General features: G+C 41.9%; 1 protein-coding gene across 2 annotated transcripts in view; it reads left to right on the top strand.

Annotated features, from left to right (window-relative positions):
• dcc (DCC netrin 1 receptor) overlaps positions 1–27,087 on the top strand; it is a 277,918-nt gene that overhangs the window by 98,218 nt on the left and 152,613 nt on the right. For both annotated transcript variants that reach the window (XM_072372603.1, XM_072372604.1), the window contains exons 6-7: positions 23,007–23,161; positions 23,664–23,784. In XM_072372603.1, coding sequence (XP_072228704.1) covers positions 23,007–23,161; positions 23,664–23,784 — 276 coding nt within the window. The remainder of the gene's footprint in view (positions 1–23,006; positions 23,162–23,663; positions 23,785–27,087) is intronic.

Here is a 27,087-nt window from a genome sequence, read left to right on the forward strand (position 1 = left end):
AACTAGGATATTTGCGACTTTGTTCACAGGAGAACCAAATTCCTTTCCAATATTCTGGCTTGTAATGACTGGTCCTGCAATCAAAAATATAAAAAGTGGCCTTTAATTTTGGATTGAACCATTCTGCATAGAGGAGCAGAAACACAGTGTCAGCAGAGCCTGTGGGGAAGCTCCCAGCTCACAGAGACCCTCAGGAACACGCCGTGAAGGCTTCCCACAGTGGCCGCTGGGAAATTAGGTCAGCTTTCAAATGACACCCCGAGGCCTGAAAATGCTTCTTCCTCCCCGCTCTGTTTGCATAGAAGCAGATCTGTCTCTGTCAGACTGTTAGAAGCAGTTAAAAAAGCCAACACAGCAACTTATTTTGGGTCTGTTCGTGTTTACGGGGAGTCAACAGGAACTGGCCTCGACTTCAGAAGTGCCAAAATTCTGCAGATCACACCTCCATGAGTGCTTTATTTACCGTGAAGGCAACCCAGTGTGTGTTTCTGCTGTTACTGGACTTTTTAGACATAAAAGACACACAAAATGCAGCCTTTTCTACAGCACAGAACATCAGAACGGTATATTTCAGAGACATATACCGCAAAGATTCAGCTTCTTACTATAAACTTACTGTAATCTCTTAACTAATCAATGCCTTTTATGACTTAAATGTGAGGTGTGTGTCACGATAAACTCACTAAAGTGTCATGATAGCCTTATTTTCTGCTCCAAAGGGAAGGGGATGCATATAAAAAGGCAGCTAAGCGGTAACTCAAACCGCTTTAGTTTAAATAAGCACGAGCATCAGTATATATAATATCTTACAGCACCTGAGCATATTTCCTTTTACCTTTTTCATGCCAGGTTTGATCTTTTTGGGGCTTTGATCCATTTCTTTTTGTAACCGCTGATTTATTTTGACCTCTTTCATTGGACAGATCCAAGATCTGTGTGGTGAGAGGTGAAGGTTTGCCCTGGGCCTCGTCTGTCAGGCAGCATCACCCTCCATTTAAGTAGGGTGCTCCAGCACCAAGTGGGCCACAACATCTTGGCCACGCACACTTTTTGGGCCTTTCAGTCCATCGTTTGCCAGAAATGCCAGATTGCATGTCTGATCCTTTCAACTGAACCATTGATCTACAGCGGGGGGTCACACATTGTCAGACTTTTCGTCAGGTCTCACTCCAACTCGTCTGCATGACAGCTGCCATTAACGTTGCAACAGGACGGAAAAACTGGTGATCCAGTCTGCTTTGCTCATCTGGTAGTTTCTCTCTCTTCAGTCTGTCCTGATAATACTCTGGTGTTCCTGCCAATGTTTCACCAATATGTTCAGTTTCCTGAATATCAAACAAGTTAGAGCTTCGGTTGCAGATGTACGGGTCGAGGTTTCCAGGTCAAGGGGCCTGGAGCCTGGTTCTTCTTCAAAGTCCCAGGGGGCTCGGACGGGAGTTTGTGACCGAGGAGCGCTTAAGTGTTGCTGAAGGCCAGGGACCCCAAAGTGAAGCAAGTAAAAATGGGACACTTTTTACCAGTTAAAAGTAACTATGGAGCACTTTTAACAAATAAAAGTGTCCCAAACTGAAGCTGGTAAGGATGGGGCACTTTTTTGACATTTTTAAGGGTCCGAAATTGCAACATGTAAACAAAGGCTTCATTTTGGCACCTTTCTGTCATTTAAAAAGTGTCCCGAATTGGACTCATTTTGTTAGATGGTCCAATTACAGACAGGATGGGAACCGGAGCTCCAGCGGGTGCTTAATTGCGGTACAGCAACATATAAGCACTCCTCCTGGGGCACACAGTCCCGTCCAAGCCCCCCAGGAGTCGCAGCACCTCGAACATTTGTTCGTCACGTGAAAATCAACCTAAATACCTCCATCCATCCCTTATCTGCTGCTTCTCCGGGGGTCGGGTCGCCCAGACCTCCCTGTCCCCGGCCACTTCCTCCAGCTCCTCCGGGGGGACCCCGAGGCGTTCCCAGGCCATAGTCTCTCCAACGTGTCCTGGGTCTTCCCCGGGTCTCCTCACAGTGGGACGGGCCCAGAACACCTCCCCAGGGAGGCCTCCAGGGGGCATCCTAACCAGATGCCACCTCATCTGACTCCTCTCAATGCGGAGGAGCAGCGGTTCTACTCCGAGCCCCTCCCGGATGACTGAGCTTCTCACCCTATCTCTAAGGGAGGCCCAGAAGCCCATTTCGGCCGCTTGTATCCACGATCTCGTTCTTTCGGTCTCTACCTACAGCTCGTGACCATAGGTGAGGGTAGGGACCGGTAAATAGAGAGCTTCGCCAATCTCCCGCTCCATTCTTCCCTCACTGTGAACAAGACCCTGAGATCCTTGAACTCCTCCACTTGGGGAAGGATCTCATTCCCGACCCGGAGAGAGTATTCCACCCTTTTTCGGCTGAGAACCATAGACTCGGATTTGGAGGTTCTGATCCTCAACCTTAATACCTTTTAGTGTCAGTTAGGCTGAAATTATAGAAGACTGACAGAATGTCACTCCTAATATCTTATACATGCACTTTATTTTGGGGTTAAACAGTGTAAACAGAACAATCTACCGGTCATTGTGTTCAAATGTCAGTCTGTCAGAAGTTTCTGAACCAATTCAAATAGTCTGTGCCCCAAAATCAGCCAAGAAAGCTTCCATCTTCCATAGTTTAATTGATATCCCCGTACTTTGAGAACCGGGACAGTCACCAGATATAAGTGCATGTGGTTCTTCTCCTCCCACACTTGGAGTCCTGCAGAATAATGAAACAGAAGGCACTATTTATTTTCTGTGAGCAGACAGAGTTTAAATCAGACAGAAGCAGCTGTTGTTTGTTCGACTCTCAGGAGCAAATCTGCAAATTAACCTTCAGGTGCCCATTCTCCTTCCAGCTGGGCTTCTCTGCTCGTCTCCACGTCTTTGTTTAGGCGTCCCATATGAGTCTTTGTGCTTCTGCAGCACATTCATATTCAGTCTACAGCCTGCTCCCATATTTGCCTACAAACATCCCATGTTTACATGAGCAGGAGACTGAGTTTCCAGTATGTCAGCATCTGGGATCTGATCATTAGGCTGAATTCTCACATGTAAACATTAGTGGCACATTCCCAAAAACACATCACTGGATTGATGAAGATATCCATGAAGGGTAGAAGAACAGGAAGCTCCACAGGGGCTGTGTTAAAAGCATGTTGGTGAAAGAGGGTTTAAATGTGTTTAAAAGTGTTTTTTAAGAGGGTTTAAATTAAATTTAGTGTTTTTTAAGAGGGTTTAAATGAAATTCAGTGTTTTTTAAGAGGGTTTAAATGAAATTTAGTGTTTTTTAAGAGGGTTTAAATGAAATTTAGTGTTTTTTAAGAAGGTTTAAATGAAATTTAGTGTTTTTTGAGAGGGTTTAAATGAAATTCAGTGTTTTTTAAGAGGGTTTAAATGAAATTCAGTGTTTTTTAAGAGGGTTTAAATGAAATGTAGTGTTTTTAAGAGGGTTTAAATGAAATTTAGTGTTTTTTAAGAGGGTTTAAATGAAATTCAGTGTTTTTTAAGAGGGTTTAAATGAAATTCAGTGTTTTTTAAGAGGGTTTAAATGAAATTCAGTGTTTTTTAAGAAGGTTTAAATGAAATTCAGTGTTTTTAAAGAAGGTTTAAATGAAATTTTGTGTTTTTTAAGAGGGTTTAAATGAAATTCAGTGTTTTTAAGAGGGTTTAAATGAAATTTAGTGTTTTTAAGAGGGTTTAAATGAAATTTAGTGTTTTTAAGAGGGTTTAAATGAAATTCAGTGTTTTTAAGAAGGTTTAAATGAAATTTAGTGTTTTTTGAGAGGGTTTAAATGAAATTCAGTGTTTTTTAAGAGGGTTTAAATGAAATTCAGTGTTTTTAAGAGGGTTTAAATGAAATTCAGTGTTTTTAAGAGGGTTTAAATGAAATTCAGTGTTTTTTAAGAGGGTTTAAATGAAATTCAGTGTTTTTTAAGAGGGTTTAAATGAAATGTAGTGTTTTTAAGAGGGTTTAAATGAAATTTAGTGTTTTTTAAGAGGGTTTAAATGAAATTCAGTGTTTTTTAAGAAGGTTTAAATGAAATTCAGTGTTTTTTAAGAGGGTTTAAATTAAATTCAGTGTTTTTTAAGAAGGTTTAAATGAAATTCAGTGTTTTTAAGAGGGTTTAAATTAAATTTAGTGTTTTTAAGAGGGTTTAAATGAAATTCAGTGTTTTTAAGAGGGTTTAAATGAAATTCAGTGTTTTTAAGAGGGTTTAAATGAAATTTAGTGTTTTTTGAGAGGGTTTAAATGAAATTCAGTGTTTTTAAGAGGGTTTACATGAAATTTAGTGTTTTTAAAGAAGGTTTAAATGAAATTCAGTGTTTTTTAAGAGGGTTTAAATGAAATTCAGTGTTTTTAAGAGGGTTTAAATGAAATTCAGTGTTTTTAAGAGGGTTTAAATGAAATTCAGTGTTTTTAAGAGGGTTTAAATGAAATTCAGTGTTTTTAAGAGGGTTTACATGAAATTTAGTGTTTTTAAAGAAGGTTTAAATGAAATTCAGTGTTTTTTAAGAACCATCCCTTGGGTCAAACACACTTGCTCCTAAAAGGAAGGGATCAAAGAGAGTAAAAGTGAATTTTTTGTGAGTTTCTGCATGTTAAGGCTGGGAAACGAGACTGTAAACTGTCCCGTTGACTCACACAGATGTGTTTTTTACCTCAGCCCATCTTCTCAGGTCTTACTCAGCTCATTGGGGAACCAAATTAATAAGGAAACACATTTTAACTCCAACCAAAACAAGACGGCAGCAAAGCTATGATCTAAAACATTAAAGTTTACATTAAAGTTAAAGCAACAATGTTGTTCAGGGAAACAACACATTCCATTCTATCTAATTCTACAACTTCAGTCTTTTTCTTGATTATATTTCTTATTATTTTGGTGGAAAAGCCAGCAGGAAAATGATGGAAAGCAGGTGTAAAAGGGAAGTGAGCTGGATGTTGGCAGGAAGGTGACAGACTCTAATTTTAATGGTTTTCTTGATGACGTTTCAGAGATGAAGGAGATGTGGTTTCAAACCAAAGTTTCTGTTATCGGGACACGACTCCAGGTATCTGTGAATCCACCTGGAATGTTTTTTTTTAATCATTCGCCTTTTATCTCTGTGTGCAGATTGAATATATTTGATAAGGTTTACTGAGACGCTCCATTTGCACACTTTCTCTGCATAGTAATGGCTGCTGAGCGATAACAGATGAAGCTGAAACGCCAGTACAGCAACATCCTGCTGTAATCTCAGATTAACTTCACTTATTACTGCCTTTTACTGTATTTCTTCATTCTCATCTGTTTAATCACTGAGGTTAGCCTCAAACCAATGGAAATTAGGACATTTTTCTTACACTTGTTCAGTGTGTCCAAAACACTTTACGTATTATTTGTAGTTGAAGTGGGAAACAGCATCGCTGCCTCGAGGTTTAACTTAAAGGGGAATTTGATTTGGCTGTCTCAGTTGAGTTGAGTGACAGCTGGAGCTCAGCCTGGGCTTCCTGGTTCAATATAAAGGAGTGGAAAGGAGTTAGTGGCCACAACACAACACTAGGTGGCGATGTGTTCTGGAGCTTGTTAGTGTTCGGCATGTTTTTATTACATCACAGACCAGAAAGAAAGACTCCTTTAGTTGGAGGAAATTGTTTCTGTGTCACGATGTGGGTCAGCTTTCGATCTTTGCTTTTCGTGAGTTCTGCACGTTTTACAGTTTTTATGGAAAGATGCCATCTTCAGACCACAACGAGGACCGCCTGAACTATTGGGCTTAAAGTGGAACTCTGGCATTTTTAAACCTTATTTCTGGCATGAAATGCGTTCATCTGCTCACTGAGAACAGTTTGGTGAAAGTCGGCGTCCTTCAGAAGATATTTAGATAACTGGAGATCCATATAACGGAGTGAACGGGGCTTAGAGGATGCAGCCTCTAAATAAGGCATTATCTGTCTTTATTTCACCAATACTTTAAGAAGAATGAATGAATGAACGTGTGCTATAGCTCTGTTAGCTCATAGCTGCTGTTATGTGGCTACTTGCAGCTATAGGAGAGCTAACGGAGGGATTTCTACTCAGGCACTCTACTGGGACCACTTCATCCACACGCCCCCCTGCAGCACAGTTTATTCACTCCGTGCTCTGTGACAGTCGGCTAACTTCACACAGAGTTTGCTGCTGATAGTTTTGGGCAACATGGCAGGATATTTATCAGATTTTGACAACGTGAACGACGACTTTGAGTAAGATGGACGTTCTTACCGGAGTGAGCAGTTAAACAGAAGAAAGAAATTCTGTCTGGATGGAAAAATAACAAATGAAATACTGACAAACTCCAAATTACTGACTCAGAAATCAGATTTTTTTAATTTGATCCAAATGTTAGTTTAGTGGAAGCAACTTCCTGTTTGTCAAAGGCACCTGGACACAGGCTGCTGAGGTTAATGTAGAAAAAGGCCTTCAGAGGATGCTGTGTCTGTGGTGATCTGTCCACAGTTACTACAAAAAGCTAAAGTTTATTCATGCCACACGAAACCTTCTTTAAAAGAGGCTCCTGAGGGATGTTCTGCTGAAGCTCTGCAGGAAAAGTCACCAGCAGGCGGCGTTTGATGTGAAACATCTTCAGGAAGTCGGTTTTAACTTTTAACTTTGCAGCGCCGCTTTAAAAAGGACCAAAATAAACGTAAATATTAAAAACAAGAGACTGAAAGCTGCTGTTTTATGTCTGCTGCCCGAGCAATAAGCCTCCGTCTCCAGTTTCTGTTGCACATTTACATTAAATGAAGAAATGTGATGCGCCCCATTACACTTTTTTCTGCCAAATGGAGACATTTTGATGACTGTGAATATCCACAGTGAGGTGAAGTATGGAGAAGTGAGTGCTCTGACTCCACAGGGCAGTGACTGCGATTAGATGATTAGGATAACAAATGTGTGTTGTTTTCCATAATAATGAGTGCAGCCTGGCTCATTAGCCAGTTCCTGTTAGCAGCTTAATGAAAGCTGTGAGAAACTGAGTCAGCATCGCCGCTATCCGTCATATTCACCGTGCTAATGTTAGCGCAGCACGCTAATGCTGGTGCTGGATGGAAAAAAGGAAAACAAACTTCTCCGGGTTGGAGCAGAAACTTATACATCATTCCCTGAAGACTTAGACTTAGAAAACTTTAATTGTTTTACAGAACAATCATTGACATAAAATCTATAAACAGACATTGAACCAGACATTTACAGCACTATATGTCTAACACATAAACACACATCAGTTAAATATAGAACACTAAAACAGAGCATATTACCCTTCCCTACCAAGCCTAATGTCATAAATAAATCTACAGCACTATTTATCTAATAACATGTATGTCAAGTACAGGAAGAAGGATATTTCACTTCCCTAGAAGGCCTAAAAAACATAAATAAATCAACAGCACTATTTATGCAATACGTAACATAGGCACAAGACTGAAGCTTGTATCATAGTGTAATTCATTCCTGCCTGAGTGGAAATGTTGGATTTACCTGAACAAACTCCAGGCAGTTATATGTGATCTGTTTCATTTATTCAACTTTTCTGCCTTCAGGTCTTAAAATAAGGCTTAAGAGCCAAAATGTTGATTAAATCATTAATCATTAAAGTAATATCAAGTAATCTAATAGTAAGTTTTATTGAGCATTTTATTGTGAATGAACGAAACTTGAACTCTTTTGTTTTATTTATTAACAAATTGTTTTAAATGTTTGTATAAATCATTTTTATGACAGATAGAATCAATCAAGTTCAATTGAATTTTATTTATTTTAATTTTATAGCGCCAAATTACATCAAATTTAATATCAAACCACTTCAAAGATACTATCAGAATCCAATTAATTGAAATTCCAAATTGGTCCAATTCATACATGCAAAGCTAATAAAAAAAGGAGCCTAACCAACAGATTAACTGAAGCTTCTCTCTGATCCAATCCTCCGTCCTGAGCTGCACGAGGCGACTGTGGAGAGAAAAAACTCCCTTTTAACAGGAAGAAACCTCCAACAGAACCAGGACCAGGAAGGGTCCATCTGCCTGGACCAGCTGGGGCTGAGAGTACAGGAAAGAGGGGACAACAAGCAGCGTAACACCAGGCCAGAGACACCTGCTGAGAGAGAGAAACACAAGTTAATGACAGCAATGATGTCATCTGGACATGGAGGGAGGAGAGGTGCATCATGGGAGCTCCCCCAGCAGGCTGGGCCTATAGCAGCAGAACTATGGGATGTTTCAGGCTCACCTGAGCCTTTTGCAGTTCCTAGAACCTTTTCAGGAACAGGGACATTTGGACAGACAGGAACCAGGGACCACGGCCCTCAGTTCCTGGAACCATTCCAGCTCCTTCAGGGTCTTTTCTGGGTTCCACAGGAACATGACGTAGGTGTTTGGTGGCTGTAGCTCCGCCCCTTGTCTGAAATGTTTCCTCATACGACACGGACCCAACCGGCGCCTGTTTAATAAGTTAAACTTCGTCTCCTTTGTCTGCGGCGCTCTGCTCTCCTTCTTTCCTCCATGAAAGGAAGAAGTATCGCCTGCTGCTGGATTCTCCGTCTCCTGACTCTCGCTGTGCGCTCTTCCAGCCTCCATCTTAGACGCCTGATGTGATCGTCCATGATTAATATCACCGCCATGCAGACCATGAACACGGTGGCCTCCTCGCTCTCCATGTTAGCTTCTTGGTGCTGTTGTTTTCTTCTCTCCTTACTTTTCCCGGGTTCTGTTTTGTTGCTGAGTGGCGCTAAAGTAACACGTCTGTGGCAGACGGCTGCGTCACATCAGTCCCTGTCGAGGCCCCCGACTCATGTGGGAATGCAAAATGAAACAGTTCCTCTGGGGAAGGACAGGTCTTAGAACTAAATTAGAGGTGGACGGTTCTTAGAACGTCTGTCTGAATGTGGCTAATGAGACTAACGTTAGTCTCTTTTTAAAGTGTGAACTGGTCAGGAGAAGAGGAAAATAAATGTTACGCAGCTCTGCAACAAATACAGGAAATAGTTCATATTAAGTAGGAAACTGGAGGAGAAACAGCGAATAAACGGCGAAAAATTGTTAGCTACCGTCCATCTTCCAGCAAGCAGGAGGTGTGTGTTGTGTGTGAAAGATACGTTGCTTACGTTGCTTCTGATTGGTTTATATTGCGTGGTGCCTTCTGTGGTTGTCTCGGTCAGTCAATCAGAGTATTGATGGGAAATAAGCGTGTGTGTGGCGTGGGATTGACTCAAAGAGTGACGCCTGGCAGCTCTGACCATAACAGCACGAGTGTTAGCACTTAGCATAGTAGTAAAACATGCTAATATTCAGCCCGTTAATAGGCTATGCCTGGAATTGCACCGGCTTTAGGAGGACAGGCGTACGGCTGCTTTAGGAGGACAGGCGTACGGCTGCTTTAGGAGGACAGGCGTACGCCTGCTTTAGGAGGACAGGTGTACGCCTGCTTTAGGAGGACAGGTGTACGGCTGCTTTAGGAGGACAGGTCTACGCCTGCTTTAGGAGGACAGGTCTACGCCTGCTTTAGGAGGACAGGCGTACGGCTGCTTTAGGAGGACAGGCGTACGCCTGCTTTAGGAGGACAGGGGTACGCCTGCTTTAGGAGGACAGGGGTACGCCTGCTTTAGGAGGACAGGCGTACGCCTGCTTTAGGAGGACAGGCGTACGGCTGCTTTAGGAGGACAGGCGTACGCCTGCTTTAGGAGGACAGGGGTACGCCTGCTTTAGGAGGACAGGGGTACGCCTGCTTTAGGAGGACAGGGGTACGCCTGCTTTAGGAGGACAGGGGTATGCCTGCTTTAGGAGGACAGGCGTACGGCTGCTTTAGGAGGACAGGCGTACGCCTGCTTTAGGAGGACAGGTCTACGCCTGCTTTAGGAGGACAGGCGTACGCCTGCTTTAGGAGGACAGGTCTACGCCTGCTTTAGGAGGACAGGGGTACGCCTGCTTTAGGAGGACAGGTCTACGCCTGCTTTAGGAGGACAGGTCTACGCCTGCTTTAGGAGGACAGGCGTACGCCTGCTTTAGGAGGACAGGCGTACGCCTGCTTTAGGAGGACAGGCGTACGGCTGCTTTAGGAGGACAGGGGTACGCCTGCTTTAGGAGGACAGGCGTACGCCTGCTTTAGGAGGACAGTTCTTAGAACTAAATTAGAGGTGGATGGTTCTTTATGTTGAACTGGAGCGACCATCAAAAAACAGAAAGCGACCCACGATATTAGAATCAACCAACCAAATTCTGTCCACTGCTCTGACATTAGTGTGATGCTCAATCACAGGTGGAATCCAGTTCCTCCCCTCGTGGGTTCTTAGTCACACACAAAATCATTTAAAGCACTGATTGACAGCTTTAAAACTGAGATTGGTTTAGTCTCTGTGGCCTGTGATTGTCTCACTTTGCTGTCGAATAATTACGTCTCTCCATAAGAAAGATGGAACACACACATTAGCCCACATTAACACACACATCCTCCTGGTTGTGGCCTGCAGGGATCCTCTTCTGATTAATTACAGGCTCTATGAATTACTGTGGGTGTTTTAGAAAACATTTAACAAGCTGCCAAACTCCCCCGCTGAGCCTGCCGGCTGGCCCCGCTGTCTCTCACTCAAAGACAGTGAACCGCCGAGTGAAAGAATGAAAGAAAGAAGAGATGGGAGGCACACTGAATGAGCTCCTGCAGAGAAAGGGAAGTCTGCACTAATACAGAAGGAGGATTTAAGTGTGTCAATATGCCAGCAGTGCAGCTCCGACCACGATGCTTTTCACTGGGAGGATGGATAATGTGCCAGAAGTGCTTCTCACTCTCAAATGTCCCTTTGTGGCTCCGAACTGGATAAAAACAGTGTTTAAGAAACACTTTTTCATGTACAAATTTAATTTGAAGCATCCTGGGGAATTGAACGGTTTGAATCAGCGAAGCGTATGAATTCTTGAAGCTAACGGAGACACTTTCAGAGTAAATGTGAACGTGTTTGGAGGTTATGGCGTTCAGCTTCCTCTGTGTTCACTTTACAGTTTGATAAAGACCTGAATGAAGTGTGTTTGGAGCACATTTGGGTCCAATTATGTGATTAGTTTAGCTAGCTTAAAAGGCTCAGCTAACTTCTTCTCCAAACATGTCAAACGACATCTCGATACTCAAAAAGGATCCAACAAATGTCCACGTGTTTCTATTTCTCTGCTCCTGCAGCGGATTGCAGCTGCACGAGGCTTTTTTCCCCTCTGCTTTCTGGCTGCTAACGAAAGGAATCCAAAGCATTTGGTTCTAACTCTCACATGGATCGGATCATATTAATGTTCTCAATGTTGGTTTCATTTCAGCTCAAAGAAAAGCAAAAAGGAAACGATGACAAACAACCAAAAGCTTAAACTTAAACGTCCCAGAGCTAAAACATTATTTCACCCTGAATCTGTTGCACTTCCACTAAGGTCTGAAGTATGAAGTAAACAAGGCAAATTACAGCCTCTGAATGTCTCTTCTCTTTGGATTCCAGGGCAGCTTAACCAGGAAGTGCGTTTCAGCTGTATTTATTCCACAGATTCTACTGATTTCTGAGTGTTTTACACATAACCTGCTCCACAACCTTAAGCCAATCAATCAATCAGACTTTATTTATAGAGCACTTTTCATTCAAGAAAATGTAGCACAAAGTGCTTTACAAGATAAAAGCAAATGAAATAAAACAATGGAACCCAAGGCCGTAGAATACAAAGTATACACACACATAGAAAGAGATTTATATGCACACACACACACACACATAGAAAGAGATTTACATGCACACACATACTGGAAGGAAGGTAACTGAGGCGCCATATTACTGTCAGCGAGTTGCAGAGAGGAAACACCAGAGACTGGAGCTAAAAATAAGTAACACAAATAAATAAATAAATTGAAATAAAAATGAAAAGATGTTAATAAAACAAAAAAAAGATCAATTCAAACCAGAATAAAAAAATTGCACGATCAACAACTAAAATTCTACAATAAATACGCTAAATACACAAAAAGAGAATTAAAACATAAGACTAAAAGGATAGAATATAATAAAACTATGAATAAATGAATCAAAAGGCTAAAAAGGTGGGTCTTAAAAATGTCCACAGAGCAGCTGCTTCAGGCTTTTCCACAGAATAATAATAATAATAAAACTCACTGTGAGTTTTTGATCTAACCTGAGGAATTAATAAAAGATCTGAAATATACATCTGTACAATATCTGAAGACCGGAGAGCTCATAAGTTAAAAGCAAATCTGATAAATAAGAAGGACTGAGACCATTAAGAGCTTTAAAAACCAGTAAAAGAATTTTAAAATCAGTCCTGAAGCACCAGCTTAAAACCGCTGAGAAGTGAACACGTTAAAATAATCTGTTAGTGGAAACAAACGTAGAAATGCAGGCAGAAAAGCTCCTAAAAACGTGTCTGATGAGGGCAGCGGCTGTTTTCAAGGTTTCCAAAGCACCGCCGTCTAAAAGCAAACACAAGTATCACCATAAATCAAGACTTTTAGGGTTAAAACTGGTTAGTTTGGTTGTTTAAAAGAGCTCCTCTGGCTATGACTGTGAGAATAACCACAGCAAAATGAATAGAATTGATTAAAAGTGTCCAATCAGTTTTCCCCTTACAAGATAAGGCAGGGGGGGGGGGTAGGAAGACGACTGACTGGAGAGGATAAAGCAAAGTTCTGATAATTTACTCATCTTTGACCATTCTTTGGATAAATGGCCACTTAGTTTGGTGCAGTGCAGTGACTTTGTGGGAAATGTCTCTGGAAGTCCAGGGTTAGTTCTTCCTTCCCTCCATCGCAGATTAAAGTATAGCCGCCTCTTTTGTTTGGTAAAACCGTTTAATCCGTCTCAGTCTGACCAGCATGCAGCAGCTGCTCATCTTCTTTTGCTCCATCACTTTTTAATGTGGCGACGGAGGCTGATGAATCAAATCGATCAGACCGACCCTTTGTGTCTTTGGCTTTGTAATCCGGGATAGAAACTCATCAGATCATAGAGGCAGAAGAGCCCAGAGTGGCTTCACCCTGAGCTCAGCGCTCTCGCTGGTATCTGTCGTGCTCTTTGGCTCCAGTGAAGGTGTATCTGTCGTGCTCTTTGGCTCCAGTGAAGCTGGTATCTGTCGTGCTCTTTGGCTCCAGTGAAGGTGTATTTGTCGTGCTCTTTGGCTCCAGTGAAGCTGGTATCTGTCGTGCTCTTTGGCTCCAGTGAAGGTGTATCTGTCGTGCTCTTTGGCTCCAGTGAAGGTGTATCTGTCGTGCTCTTTGGCTCCAGTGAAGCTGGTATTTGTCGTGCTCTTTGGCTCCAGTGAAGGTGTATCTGTCGTGCTCTTTGGCTCCAGTGAAGGTGTATCTGTCGTGCTCTTTGGCTCCAGTGAAGCTGGTATCTGTCGTGCTCTTTGGCTCCAGTGAAGGTGTATCTGTCGTGCTCTTTGGCTCCAGTGAAGGTGTATTTGTCGTGCTCTTTGGCTCCAGTGAAGGTGTATTTGTCGTGCTCTTTGGCTCCAGTGAAGCTGGTATTTGTCGTGCTCTTTGGCTCCAGTGAAGGTGTATCTGTCGTGCTCTTTGGCTCCAGTGAAGGTGTATCTGTCGTGCTCTTTGGCTCCAGTGAAGCTGGTATCTGTCGTGCTCTTTGGCTCCAGTGAAGCTGGTATCTGTCGTGCTCTTTGGCTCCAGTGAAGGTGTATCTGTCGTGCTCTTTGGCTCCAGTGAAGCTGGTATCTGTCGTGCTCTTTGGCTCCAGTGAAGCTGGTATCTGTCGTGCTCTTTGGCTCCAGTGAAGGTGTATCTGTCGTGCTCTTTGGCTCCAGTGAAGGTGTATCTGTCGTGCTCTTTGGCTCCAGTGAAGCTGGTATCTGTCGTGCTCTTTGGCTCCAGTGAAGGTGTATCTTCCTCAGTTTTACCATCTGCTCTGTATCTTTGTGCTGCCGATTGTCTTGAGGTTTCTGATGAATCTCAAACTGCTTTTTCACCGCTGTGCACACTTCCCCCCCGAGGAATTAAAGTAGAAGTAGTTGATGTAAGAGCTGAAGGTCATTTTTAGCACAAACTGTCCACCTTCTCAGCGCCTTTGACCTCTGACCTCTCTGTCCTTGCTAGTTTTCTGTGCACCTTGGTGTCACAGATGGTCATAATTCTCTCTCCTTTCTGTGCCTGTTTTTCTGACACAATTATCTCGCGCTGGCTTCACCTGTTGGACCAAACGGAGCCGGGGGGGCAGAGGACTCCAGCCTGTCGGTGCCTCTCAGCAGGGCCACGGCTGTACTGACCTGACAGGAATTGGGTCATGGCTGTTGAACAGTGAGGGTCATGCTGAGATGATTTGGCTCTATAAGTATCCACTATGTCATCCCGTCACGATGCCTGCGCCTCTGCCCATTACAGCCCTGCAGTGGCAGCCAGCTGGAAGCCTGTGCTCCAGCTGTGCTGCATTTGATGGAGAAACCCTGCGAGATCACAGCCGTCTTCTGTATTCAGAAAGCAAAGAACCATCAGGGGGAGAAGTTATCCCTCTGCATTCAGAACAATCAAACGTGGACAGCCACACCGCAGACCTGAGAAAGATATCATGTTGGGCCTAATGCTCCATTAATAACATTTCAAGCAGATTTCACAACTTGAGGAATTTGTAAGAAATTTGTCTTTTTTCCACCAATGTTGGACATTTCAGGTCAGTTTTGTTGCACAAATCTGCTTTTTTGCCTGTGGATGGAGACTAATAATGGCCGAAAACACCAAGTATAAGCTGTAAGAATTAGTTCTGACTGACTGGGAAACGCAGCTATGGAGGAACAGGTGCTTTTCTCCCAGATTCTCCCTGGAGGAAGAGTTTTATTTGGGTAAAAGTTTGCATCAGGCTACTGAATGTCACCCAGAGACAGGACACTCAGGTAAAGGCTTGGAAGGCTCTCAGAGGTTCTCCCTGAACAAATGTTCTGATCTTCAGGCTGCTGTAAACGCTCTGAACAGAAAGACTCTGCTGGCATCGGGTCAGAGCTTTAAAGCTCTTCCTGACACGTTCATGTTGGATATTTAAAACAATAATCTTGAAAGGCGGAACTTTGATTGTGGTTTTGAGCGATATTTTTAAGCCCCTTTTCAGACCTGCTGTGCTTTCCATTAATCTGACAGCACACTTGTAAGATTATGGTCACTGGGTCAGACCCAGTAACTCTGATGTGTCACTTTCAGCAGAATGGCTGCAGTCACATTAACTTATCAGCCTGCTCAGTAGCATCAGATCTTAATTAGACAGCATCTGCTTTTCAGGGTAATTGCAGCAGTTGTGTAATGAATGAATACTTCACTTCAAGCTGTCCCGGTCGAAGGTTTCCTACAATAATTCGATCTAACACCACAGTGTGTGTTATTTCATGCTTAATGTTAATAAAGCACTGAGCTGCCTCTGATATCTGCTTTTTACCTGTTGAAGTGCAATTTAAGCCTTGATAGTAAAAACTTTTAGAATCCTCCATTATTATTACATTTTAATATTTTAATTGAACTGTATGACAATTTGAATCCCCCCCCCCCCACAGGGGATGAATAAAGTATTTTCTATTCTATTCTATTCTATTCTATTCTATTCTATTCTATTCTTTTCTTTTTTTCTCTTTTCTATTCTATTCTTTTCTATTCTTTTCTTTTTTCTATTCTATTCTTTTCTATTCTATTCTATTCTTTTCTCTTTTCTATTCTATTCTTTTCTTTTTTCTATTCTATTCTTTTCTATTCTTTTCTTTTTTCTATTCTTTTCTTTTCTTTTCTATTCTATTCTATTCTATTCTATGCTATGCTATGCTATGCTATGCTATGACAACCAACTGGGCTCAGAGGAACTTTTGCCAATGTCCAAAGCTTTTTGGCAGCGTGACGACTCATTTCTTAATGTTAGGCAGGTTTTATGGCTAATCTGTTAATATTGTAGTAGTTTATATTTTTACTCAATAAAAAACAACAGACTGATCATTTAGCTGCCCTGGGATCAGACGCCGTTGGTTTTTCTCTTATTTCAGACAGACCAAGTTATTCTGCTTTCACACGAATGTCTAAGGCCGGGTTCACAGCTTGATTTGACTCCTTTCCTACTTATAAAACCAGTAAAATGTACCGACAGGTGACTCAGCAGGTTGTATTCCTGTAATAAGAAGTGCTCTGTTGGAGCTTCAAATGACCGACTGAGACGTTAAGGCAGCAAAGTGTCTCAGTTTAACTGAAAATATCATGTTTTCAGCATCAGTCTAAGAGCAGAAACAAACAGAGCATCGAGTTTTTTCATTTCAGTTTCATCAGTTTGTTGAAACTGAATCCAACAAATGTGTGCAGTACGTGGAAAATCCCCGTCTGGGTACAACTGGGAACATATACTCAGGTTCTGCCATTAGGTTCAGTTTTAGTCGTCCCAGCAGATAATCTCATCACTTTGGAGATTACAAAAAGGAAAGAGCGGTCGTATACTTTACCTGAGAGGAATAAAACATTCCAACTATACCTGCAGACGGAAATATTGAGTTGCTGAATGCATAAATGTGTGATTAACAATCCCAAAACACATCATATACAGCAGCAATACTGCATGTTATGGGCTGCAAAACATAGAAATCCCTTCAAAAAGAGTGAATTTGCCTCATGAAATACAAAAACACAAGCTGTTATGACTACATTTACTCCCTTTAGTCATTCTGCTCATATTCCCTTTGGAAATAATCCTATTTTAATGTCAATATCGCATCTTTATGGGAGGTTTGCTTGTCCTATAAACTTTCAGGAATCACACACCCGGTCAATCTGGTGACTTTCTCCTCCAAAAACAAGATAAGAAGGTGAATTTAATTAAACCAAAGGTGGCGTCCTTATGGCAAGCTCCATAATTTTAGCACAGTCTGTAAATAATTCAATGAATCTCGAGCTGGTTTGAAACAGATAAAATGTAAAACTCGTGTTTTAGCTGCTTTTTGTAAAGTTGAAGAGACTGGTTTGAAACCACTACATTTGCCCTTTAAAGGATGGTGAATATTCTGGAAGCTGCACACATCACGTTCAATTAAGGCCAGTAATGGTCAGCAGCGGCTATGTTAGTCCTTCACTCTTCAATGATAGTGGCTTTACAGCCCATTAACCCTTTGAGGCACCATGAGTACTGAGTGAATGATAAGGTGTGTGTGTGAGAGAGATGAGCCTCCGTGGATATACTTAATGACTAATAGTTTTACTCAGTGGTTAAGTGCAGATTTAAAGAGCCTGCTAAGAAGCGTCTGCTCACACGACTTTAACTTGGTCTGTGTGTGAATGTCCTTCACCGAATACCATCATCTCACACACATGCACTAATACACACCGAGCAGATGTTCATTGGGATGAATGATGGAGCTGATTTCCATCTGAATGCTGAGTGGAAGTTATTAGGCTATAGAGAGACATCACTGATGCTGAGTGTTTAGTAAAGGCTGAGGGAGAAGGAGAGATAACTGATGTATGTGGATTTTCTTTGTATCCAAAGCTGGAAACTGAAATATAATCCAGGTGAACGTGTGGAAACACTATGAAGTCAGACTTGTTGTGTCTGGCTGGGCTCAGCTGGTTGTTGATGTGTCTCATTACAATATTAATAGCTGCTCTTAGTCTATTCCAGCAGCAAGTGGAACCATTTTATCGTGTTTCTTCTTTGCATCACAAAAATGAATAAAAAAACCTCTCCAAAATACACGATGATCTCTTAATTATTAGTAATGTTGCATCTGCAGAGACTAATTAAGGAAAAACGTCCAAACAATCAATGGATAAAAGGGATTTCCCACATTACAACAAAAGCCAGGTAACCTATGGTAACGAGAGAGAATTTCCTCTTTATTCTTATCTAAAAAGAATTCTTACAAAATCATTTAGATTAATGTACTTTGGGGCTAAATTGAATGTTCGCGATATTCCAGGCATCCATTTTCTATACCTGCGTATAATTTAGGGTCACAGTTGGGCTGGAACCCATCCTCGCTGTCATTGGGCAAGAGGCAGGGTCTCCTGGAGAGGTGGCCAATAAAGAGACAAACAACCATCCACACTCAGACTCGGGCTGTAGCGATACATTGATCTCACGATACGATACGATACGCGGCATTCACCCAACGATTCAATACGATTCGATTTAATACACATCATTTTCTGGGAGTTTGTTCCAGACATGTGGAGCATAGAAGCTGAATGCAGCTTCTCCAGGTTTGGTTCTGACTCTGGGGACTGATAAAGAACCGGATCCAGATGACCTGAGGGGTCTGGGAGGTTCATACTGGGTCAGGAGGTCTCTGATGTATTTTGGACCATTCAGAGCTTTATGGACCAGCATCAGAACTTTAAAGTCTATCCTCTGATGGACCGGCATCAGAACTTTAAAGTCTATCCTCTGATGGACAGGTTATCCTCTAGCCTAACTGTGAGGAGTGAGGAGGGCTGGAGCGATACACTAATCTCACGATACGATACAATTTTATACGATTCGATTCGATTCAATTTAATACACATCATTTTCTGAAAGATTTTAAAGGGACAGTGTGATTTGACATGAATCGTTGCTGATTGGACGGTGGTCCGACCTTTGAACCGGAAGGAAAACACAAACATACAAACATGTCACCAACGTGTCTTCAGACTCATGTTTATGTTGTGAATATTACATCATCAACCTGCTTGTTTTACTTGCTAAATACCATAAACACAAATCCAAATTCTCTAATCACAAACCATCTTTTGTAATTTTTGAGAAGCAGCTCAAACAATAAATTACAACAATCCTAAAGTCTATAAACAGAAAAGCCATCAAAACCACTTTATATAATATTTTTATAACTAATTTATCACTGTTTGGTATAATGTGACCCCCCCCCATTGTTTTGTATTATGTTAATGTTCTGTGTTTTCACTTATTGTAACGTCTGACTTTTCAATAAAGTTTGCAAAAAAAAAAAAAAGTAAATAAATAAATAAAAAATCGATACTTTATCGGGAAACAAAATATCGATATAATCGCTCAGCCCTAATCGTGAATAGGAAACACTTGTTTAAGTTGTTTAAACTAAAATAAAAATGAAGTTAACGTCTGACTTTTTAATAAAGCTGAAAAATCTATACTTTATCGGGGAAAAATATCGATATATATCGCGATATCGATAAAATCGGTCAGTCCTAACTCCCACTCACCGACTCTCTTCCTGTCCTACAGCTTTGAGCTAAATATAGACTTGGTCCCGTTACACTGAATAACCCCTGAAGCGTATTATTACCTGCTCACACCTGGCGAACGCACCAAACCGAAAGAAAAATATTAAACTGGGAGTCTAACTCTCCAACATGCAACCGTGAACATCTGGTGCTGATCCCTCTTTCAGGCACAATTTCAGAGTGAGCCATGTGTTAATCTGGCCCAAAGCGACAAAACACAGCACAGATAGAGCAACATAATGGCAGCTCGTCGGCTGGCACACAGTAATTCCCCATCATATAGCTTCCATAAACACTGGGCTTCACTGTCACATCGAATCGTCGGTTTTTAGAGACTAATGTGAAGAACTGGTACTTAAATGCTGTGAAAACGACAAGTGGGAAGAAAAATAATGATGGCAAAGAGTCCAGCTGTCTTAAATAACTGACACTTGTTAAAAAGCGGGATCTTAAATAACTGACACTTGTTAAAAAGCAGCATCTTAAATAACTGACACTTGTTAAAAAGCAGCATCTTAAATAACTGACACTTGTTAAAAAGCGGGATCTTAAATAACTGACACTTGTTAAAAAGCAGCATCTTAAATAACTGACACTTGTTAAAAAGCAGCATTTTGTATTTCTGCACCATCTAAAAAACACTGTCACTTATGGTCAAAGTGGCAAAAACACCTTTTTTTCTCGCATTTCGTATCGAAAAAGAAAAGAAAACATCCAAAGTTTGGGATTTATTTCACCACATTTTGTATAATACACCTTCAACACATATTTCTGATCTATTGGAGTTACAGAAGTATTTGTCCTAATGTAAGAAATGAGCTGGTGAAGTCGTTTCCAGTTACTGATAAAGCACAAATCTTTAGAGGCTGCTGCGGTTTTACTCTTTTCTGACGCACAGTTTGGTTCTTTTCATCATACTTTCAGCTTCGATAGAATTAGTTTTAGTTTCTTTTTTGCAAGTTCTTTGCAAGTTTTGATCTTATCTGGTAGAAATGTGGTATATTAGTTGATGAAACTGGGAATAAAGATGTCCTGCAGTGGTGGCTGTTTAATACGTATGGAAATAGATGGAAAAACTTGACGTATTTATATAATCTTGTGCTGCATTTCTTTATATTTGGCCTAGCAGGGGAGTGGGGGGGTGTTGGTGGCCTCATTCTTTAACATTAGAGTTTTTCTGTACATTTCTACTGATTAATAAAGCAGTTGTTCTCACCCTTTTATTAAATATTTACCTCACTTATTGAATCAATACAGATGAACAGGCTGTAAAATCTCTGCTGACTGTGTTCAGTTCAGTTTTTCTGGAGCATCATTTAGTGGACACCAGGGGAGCTGCAGGCTTTAGCTCAGCTAAGAAGGGAACTGATAGTAATTCCTGGAAGGCTGTGTTTGTGTTTCAGTGTGCGGTTTGCTGCTTGTACTTAAAAGGAAATCAGTAACTCTTAATTAGAGCATTACTACAGCGATAAAGTTCCACCTACACATAATGATGTATCGATGGGAGATACTCCTTCTTTATTGCTTACTCGGTCAACTTTTCCTCTCATGTGTTTCTTTCTATTTATTCATTCTTCATCTATTTATTTTCTGTCTCTGATTTTCTCTTTTATTTCTTCCATCTTGTCTTTCTTCTTCTTTTTCTATCATTTCCTCTCTGCCTCCCCTTTACTTCTCTCCCAGTTTCCACAACTTTTCCTTCATGTTTTAGCTCCATTTTACTGTATTATTGCTTCTTTTCCCCCCTTCTGTCAGTTACTCAGGGCGCAGATGCAGTCGTATGGGTTCCAGAAAGGTTTATTTTAAATAAACACACACAGAGCACTGCAGGGCGATCTCCTGGCAGCACAAAAGAAACAGGCTGTAAAAATCCTAAGCGCTCTCCTCCGTATCTATGGTGGAGCGCAGCTATGAAAGTTACAAACATAAAGTCTCTCCAAACTGGGAGGAAAACAGAAAAGTTATGAATAAAACAAAAGACGCACTCTTAATAAAACCGAGTCTCTATGAAACTTTAACTTTAACTGAAAGCTCTCATTTAACGGAGGCGACTAGGAAGAGTAACAACGAAAAATCACTCCTTGCAAATGGAGGAAAAACAAAGCTATGAAACTTACCGTAACAATAAATAAACTAAGGATGGAACAAGAATAAATTACAAAACAAGGTGCACTGCAGGAGAGTCGCTCGCTGCAGGAATCTGTGGGTTCAAGAGGCAAGACAAGAGGCTGGTAATGAAACTCAAAATGAGACAAAATACTGGCCCAAGACAAGGGAAACAGACTATTTGAACACATGAGGGACCAAAGGGGAACAGGTGGAAACACTTGACACGGGAGGAAGGGCAAGATACCTGAAACCAGAGGAGAAGGTCAGTGATTTTCAAAATAAAACAGGAAGTGACGAAACAAGACATGGAACAGAACATAAACCGTGACACCTTCCTTTATTAATATCTGTCCTTCGTACCCGTCTACCCCCGGCAGCTTGTTCAGTGTATTTATCTTTAACCATGTTCTGTGGCTCTGACATCATACGTGCACGTGCCTCTGCTGACTTTACCGGACATTCCTGTGCACGTCTGTGTTTGCTGACGAGGAGAATTTTTGACAGACTCAATGTAGCTCCTGGTGCTACACGAGACCCTTCAGGCTTCATCCTCGTCTCTGCTCAGGCTAAAAATGTCTCTCCATTAGCTGCATATTCAGAGATGCTCAGCGACAGCAGGGCTGCACCCTGGCAGCTTCACCCTCCCTCCATCCTTCACCCTCCCTCCATCCTTCACCCTCCCTCCATCCTGTCTGCTGTCGAGGAAGCCTGGAAGCTATGACTGCATACCTGAACAAGTCTGCATCTCAAACGGCGTAAACCGCCGTCACTGATTAACCGGAAGCCTGGGTGCTGATGCATTTAAAGAGATTAATTTTGGTGTTTACACAGCAGGCTTTACAGATTATACCAAATGCGTTAATCTCTGCTTGTTTTTGATGGAGCAACTGTGGCTTTTGTGTGGATTCTGGATGTGAAGTTGTCCTTTAACATCACCACTAAAGGTGAATTCTCAGGGAATGATCTGCTAAAAAGTGATCAAAAAAACACTGGAATGATAATTAAATATCAATATATCACAAGCTGCTTACAGTAAGTGCAGATTAATTCAAATCTGCTGTACGAAGGGACACATTTGAACACATTTGAACACATTTGAACATGCAGCTGAACACACAACACCGTAAATATTTAAGAAACATTGGTAAAAAGACTGAGAGCGGCAGCCTTCCGATCATATTAGCTTTTAAAATGTCCGAACTGGAGAAATGACTGTGGCCTTTAGCTCCTTCTGGCCTTGATTTAGCGCCTCAATAATTCCTCTTGAACATACTTCACGCTATCTGTTGAATACTCGTCTGAGTTTGGACTGAAAAGCAAAGCTGTCGGGTCATTCTGAGCCAAATGAGCTGGAATGATGGTGAAGGCAGAAGCTGCCGTCCATCAGGCTCCTGAAGAGGAGAAATGAATCCGTCTCTGACCACGAGGAGATGGTTGTGTTAGATTTCACTCACAGTACTGCATTAGCACCTCATAAATAAGGTGATGACTCACTTTTATTAGTGCTAATTCGATTGTAATCAATGAAACACTTGTAGAAACCTGTTAATGTGCAAATACTGTCCCCAATGGAAGGTAGACCGAGGTGCTGAATACTGAGCAGCTGAAACAGTAAGACAACAAGCAGGAGGTTGATGGTTATGTTGTGTGTTTCTGCAGTGCCGCCTCAGTTCCTGAACTATCCAACCAACACGTACGCCTACGAGTCCACAGACATGGAACTGGAGTGTGCAGTCACAGGAAATCCACTGCCGACCGTCCGCTGGATGAAGAACGGCGAGGAGGTCATCCCCAGTGACTACTTCCAAATCGTGGTGAGTCACAGAGCTCGGATACGTGCTTTTATAGAGGAAATCTGTTGGAAACACATGCAGCAAACTGCTGAAGACACCTTTCCTCATTTTGAATTATTCAAAGTCCAGATTTTTCGTCTTTAGAGCAGCTTTTATAACATCTCATCCAGCCTAAAGTTACAAATGTTTTATCACGGAAGCATTCTGAGGAAATGAATTCCAGCTGACTGATCATAAACTCCTGCAGCCAGGGGAAAAGGGTTCTGACCTCTGACCTCTACAGCTCTTATTTACTTTATTTTACTGGTGATGGCACCAGCAGACACTCACAGTCTGTTACTGGCAAAATGATCTAAAATGTGAGTAATCTGACACTCTGGGCCTCACTTCTGCAGCATTTTCTCTCATTGGCTTTTACTTTTTGCCGGTTTATTGACTTTTTTTTGCTTGTGCAACGATGGAAGCTTGAGTTTGCTGCAACGCTGAACGTCTTATTGACGTGTTTGTCTTCGTTTCCTCTCAGGACGGCAGCAACCTGCAGATTTTGGGTTTGGTGAAGTCAGACGAAGGATTTTATCAGTGTGTTGCTGAGAATTCTGCTGGAAGCTCACAGGCCATGGCTCAGCTGTTGCTCAGAGAGCCAGGTAGGTGCACACACACGTGCACACACACGTGCACAGTGTTATATTCACACTTACAGTAAAGATGGTTTATTCACCTGCTAAAGCTCTTTTTGGGTGCTGAACTTGTCACGCTGCATTGACTCAGAAAGCACTTTCCCATCATGCACACAGGTTTATTTACATGCTTCAGGTTATAGATTTATCTCCATTTAATGTGCTTCTGAACAGCTTTTGTTCGTTTCAAGGGAAGCCGTTTGATCTGCCTGTAGTTGGTCCTGTGGACAGTCACAGCCGAGAGAACACCAGGATTACTAGTTTAGGCAAAGTCACTGTTTACGGTGTTGAATGTGTTTGGGTTCAAAGACAGTTAGCCATGGGGGGGGCAGCTGATGCTACAGTATGACGCACACTCAGACACACTCAGACACACTCAGACAGAAAAATGTGAACAGCTCAGCCACTCTGCAGAACACCTGAGTCAGCACAAGGGTATCGCTCTGCATTTTAATGGGGCGGTGGTTGTGCTCGTGTGGCTGCTTGCATGTGGGTGAGGAAGTGAGTACAGCTGTATCCACCCTGTGAGTTATTGTGCATGTGATCCTGGAAGAGCCTGTAAAGTTCAGATAATCTCGCTTCAGAATAGTATGTAACTGTGACAGAGGCTGAGATGAGATGAATGTAAACGACTGATGCAGGCGTCACAGGATGGCAGCAGCTGCAGAAAATACACTTGTTCTGTGTCCTCACTGCTTTTTTAGCTTCACAGTCAGTTATTTTAGTGTTTTTATTAGTTATATGTTCGTATTTGACATATTTTAACAAAGGTTTGGCTGCTTGATTACAGCCACTGAGTTGACTTACACTGACGTTAGCAAACTGACTGCATGTGGGAATCATTACACTCACTCAGCTATGTATGATGATAAATAATCAACTAATTCACCAACTGAGAAACGAGCTTTTCTTATATATTAGTGGCCGAGCTGAAGACTCCAAATAAGCTAACTAACCAGCTAACTATTAACCAATCATCTGACAACGTGTGTTACAAGGAGGGTGATGGGATCTATGCTAGCATGGCCTGTAAGGGTTGTACGCATCCATCCATCCATCCATCCGTCCCTCCCTCCATCCATCCATCCATCCATCCATCCATCTGTCCCTCCCTCCATCCATCCATCATCCCTCCATCCATCCCTCCATCCATCCATCCCTCCATCCATCCATCCATCCTTCCATCCATCCATCCGTCCATCCATCCATCCATCCATCCATCTGTCCCTCCCTCCATCCATCCATCATCCCTCCATCCATCCATCCATCCTTCCATCCATCCATCCCTTCCTCCATCCATCCATCCCTTCCTCCATCCATCATCCCTCCATCCATCCCTCCATCCATCCATCCATCCCTCCATCCATCCATCCATCCTTCCATCCATCCATCCCTTCCTCCATCCATCCATCCCTTCCTCCATCCATCCCTCCATCCCTCCATCCATCCCTCCATCCATCCCTTCCTCCTTCCATCCATCCATCCCTCCATCCATCCATCCATCCATCCCTTCCTCCATCCATCCATCCCTTCCTCCATCCATCCCTCCATCCATCCATCCATCCATCCTTCCATCCATCCATCCATCATCCATCCCTCCATCCATCCATCCATCCATCCCTTCCTCCATCCATCCATCCATCCATCCCTCCATCCATCCATCCATCCCTCCATCCATCCATCCATCCTTCCATCCATCCATCCCTTCCTCCATCCATTCATCCATCCCTCCATCCATCCATCCATCATCCATCCATCCATCATCCCTCCATCCATCTATCCATCCATCATCCATCCATCCATCCCTCCCTCCAGGATGCACCCTGAACAGCTCATATGCATTTTTAACACTTTTGGGATGGAAATCCTAATATGTCAGATCATAAACTTACATTTTCAACATAAGTGTAAACTGCAGCAGTCACATGAACAGGCAGCATGATAGTTGTGGGTTAATTGGACGTATGATTAACTGTAATAAATGAATAATTACAGCTTATTACAGTTTAAACTTTCCTCTCACACTGTATTCTTTAAGCTGCAGCTAAAGCCGGCTGCAGGCTGTCTAACCATTTAAACATTTAGCAGTTATATCAGTATTTATGATATTTTCAACCATCCGATCTCACGTGATACCTTTGATCTTTCTGTCATATTAACTGGTATTTTATGAAATAAAGGTCACGAACATTTAGATAAAAGTGACAGAAGTGTGAATGATTGAATGCCATCAGTGAAACAGATTGATTAAGCCTTTAATGTTATGTATTTCATGTGTGAAAGGGGCTAAAGTGTGTGAAATGTTGTAGTAGTTCCTTTGTGATAATCTCAAGACCCAGAGTGGTTGACAATTACAGGCAATGCAATGACTGCAATAGATAATTGTTGTTTAAGCACTTGTTAACTGCTTGCTATAAAACTGCTACACTATTAATGTACAGTGTAATAAGTACAATACTAATTATTGTACAAGGTATACTAAGTATGATACCATTAAACGAGTAAAAAAACTCATTAACGCACTTAATTCTGGCTTTTGAATGGGTTTAATCGCTATTCATTCATCTACCAAATGACTCCACAGGATGTAACACCACATATGGGCGTGGGCTCTAATTTTCTGCAGTCATTCCTTGAAGCTCAGTCTCATTCCTGCTCTGTGGAGCTGATGCTCACGGTCCCGTTAGGACTAATAAACTGGTCTAATCAGAAGCTGTGGTCCAACGCAGCGTGCAGCAGACGGTGTATTATTACACCTTCATGCTGCTGTAGTTAGCTAAGGAGCACACAATGGGACATACTTTATTGGCTCATTTTAGCAGGTGAATATGCATTTAAAAAACTTCAAACATGCTACTTTTGGTGTAAAAATGGCAAAAGTGAGCACACAGTGAGCTACGAACAAGCTAGCACTGCTGTAGCTAACTAGTTCTCCACCTCACTGACAAAGATATATCTACTTATAAGAGTAATTCTACTTATCTAAATAACAACTCTGGTTATGGGTGTAGTCCTGAACAGTATTACTTATGTTCCATAAGTAAAGTAAAATAAGATACTTTAAGATCTTTAAGATATGTTCAGTTTTGTGCAGCTTCGTGTCATTCTTTCTGTCGCCGTTTGTCTCGGCCTTAATCACTGCTCGATGGCTTTCTCCCCTGAGCCAGCAGCACAGATGGCAACACATACAAAGACATTAAGAGGGTCAGATGGTTGGTGTTATCGCTTGGTTACGATCACCACGGGAACCCAACATCTCAGCAGGCTCAC

This window comes from Leuresthes tenuis, unplaced genomic scaffold (assembly GCF_036924035.1).
Source record: "Leuresthes tenuis unplaced genomic scaffold, fLeuTen1.0.hap1 SCAF_19, whole genome shotgun sequence".
NCBI classification, from domain to species: domain Eukaryota; kingdom Metazoa; phylum Chordata; class Actinopteri; order Atheriniformes; family Atherinopsidae; genus Leuresthes; species Leuresthes tenuis.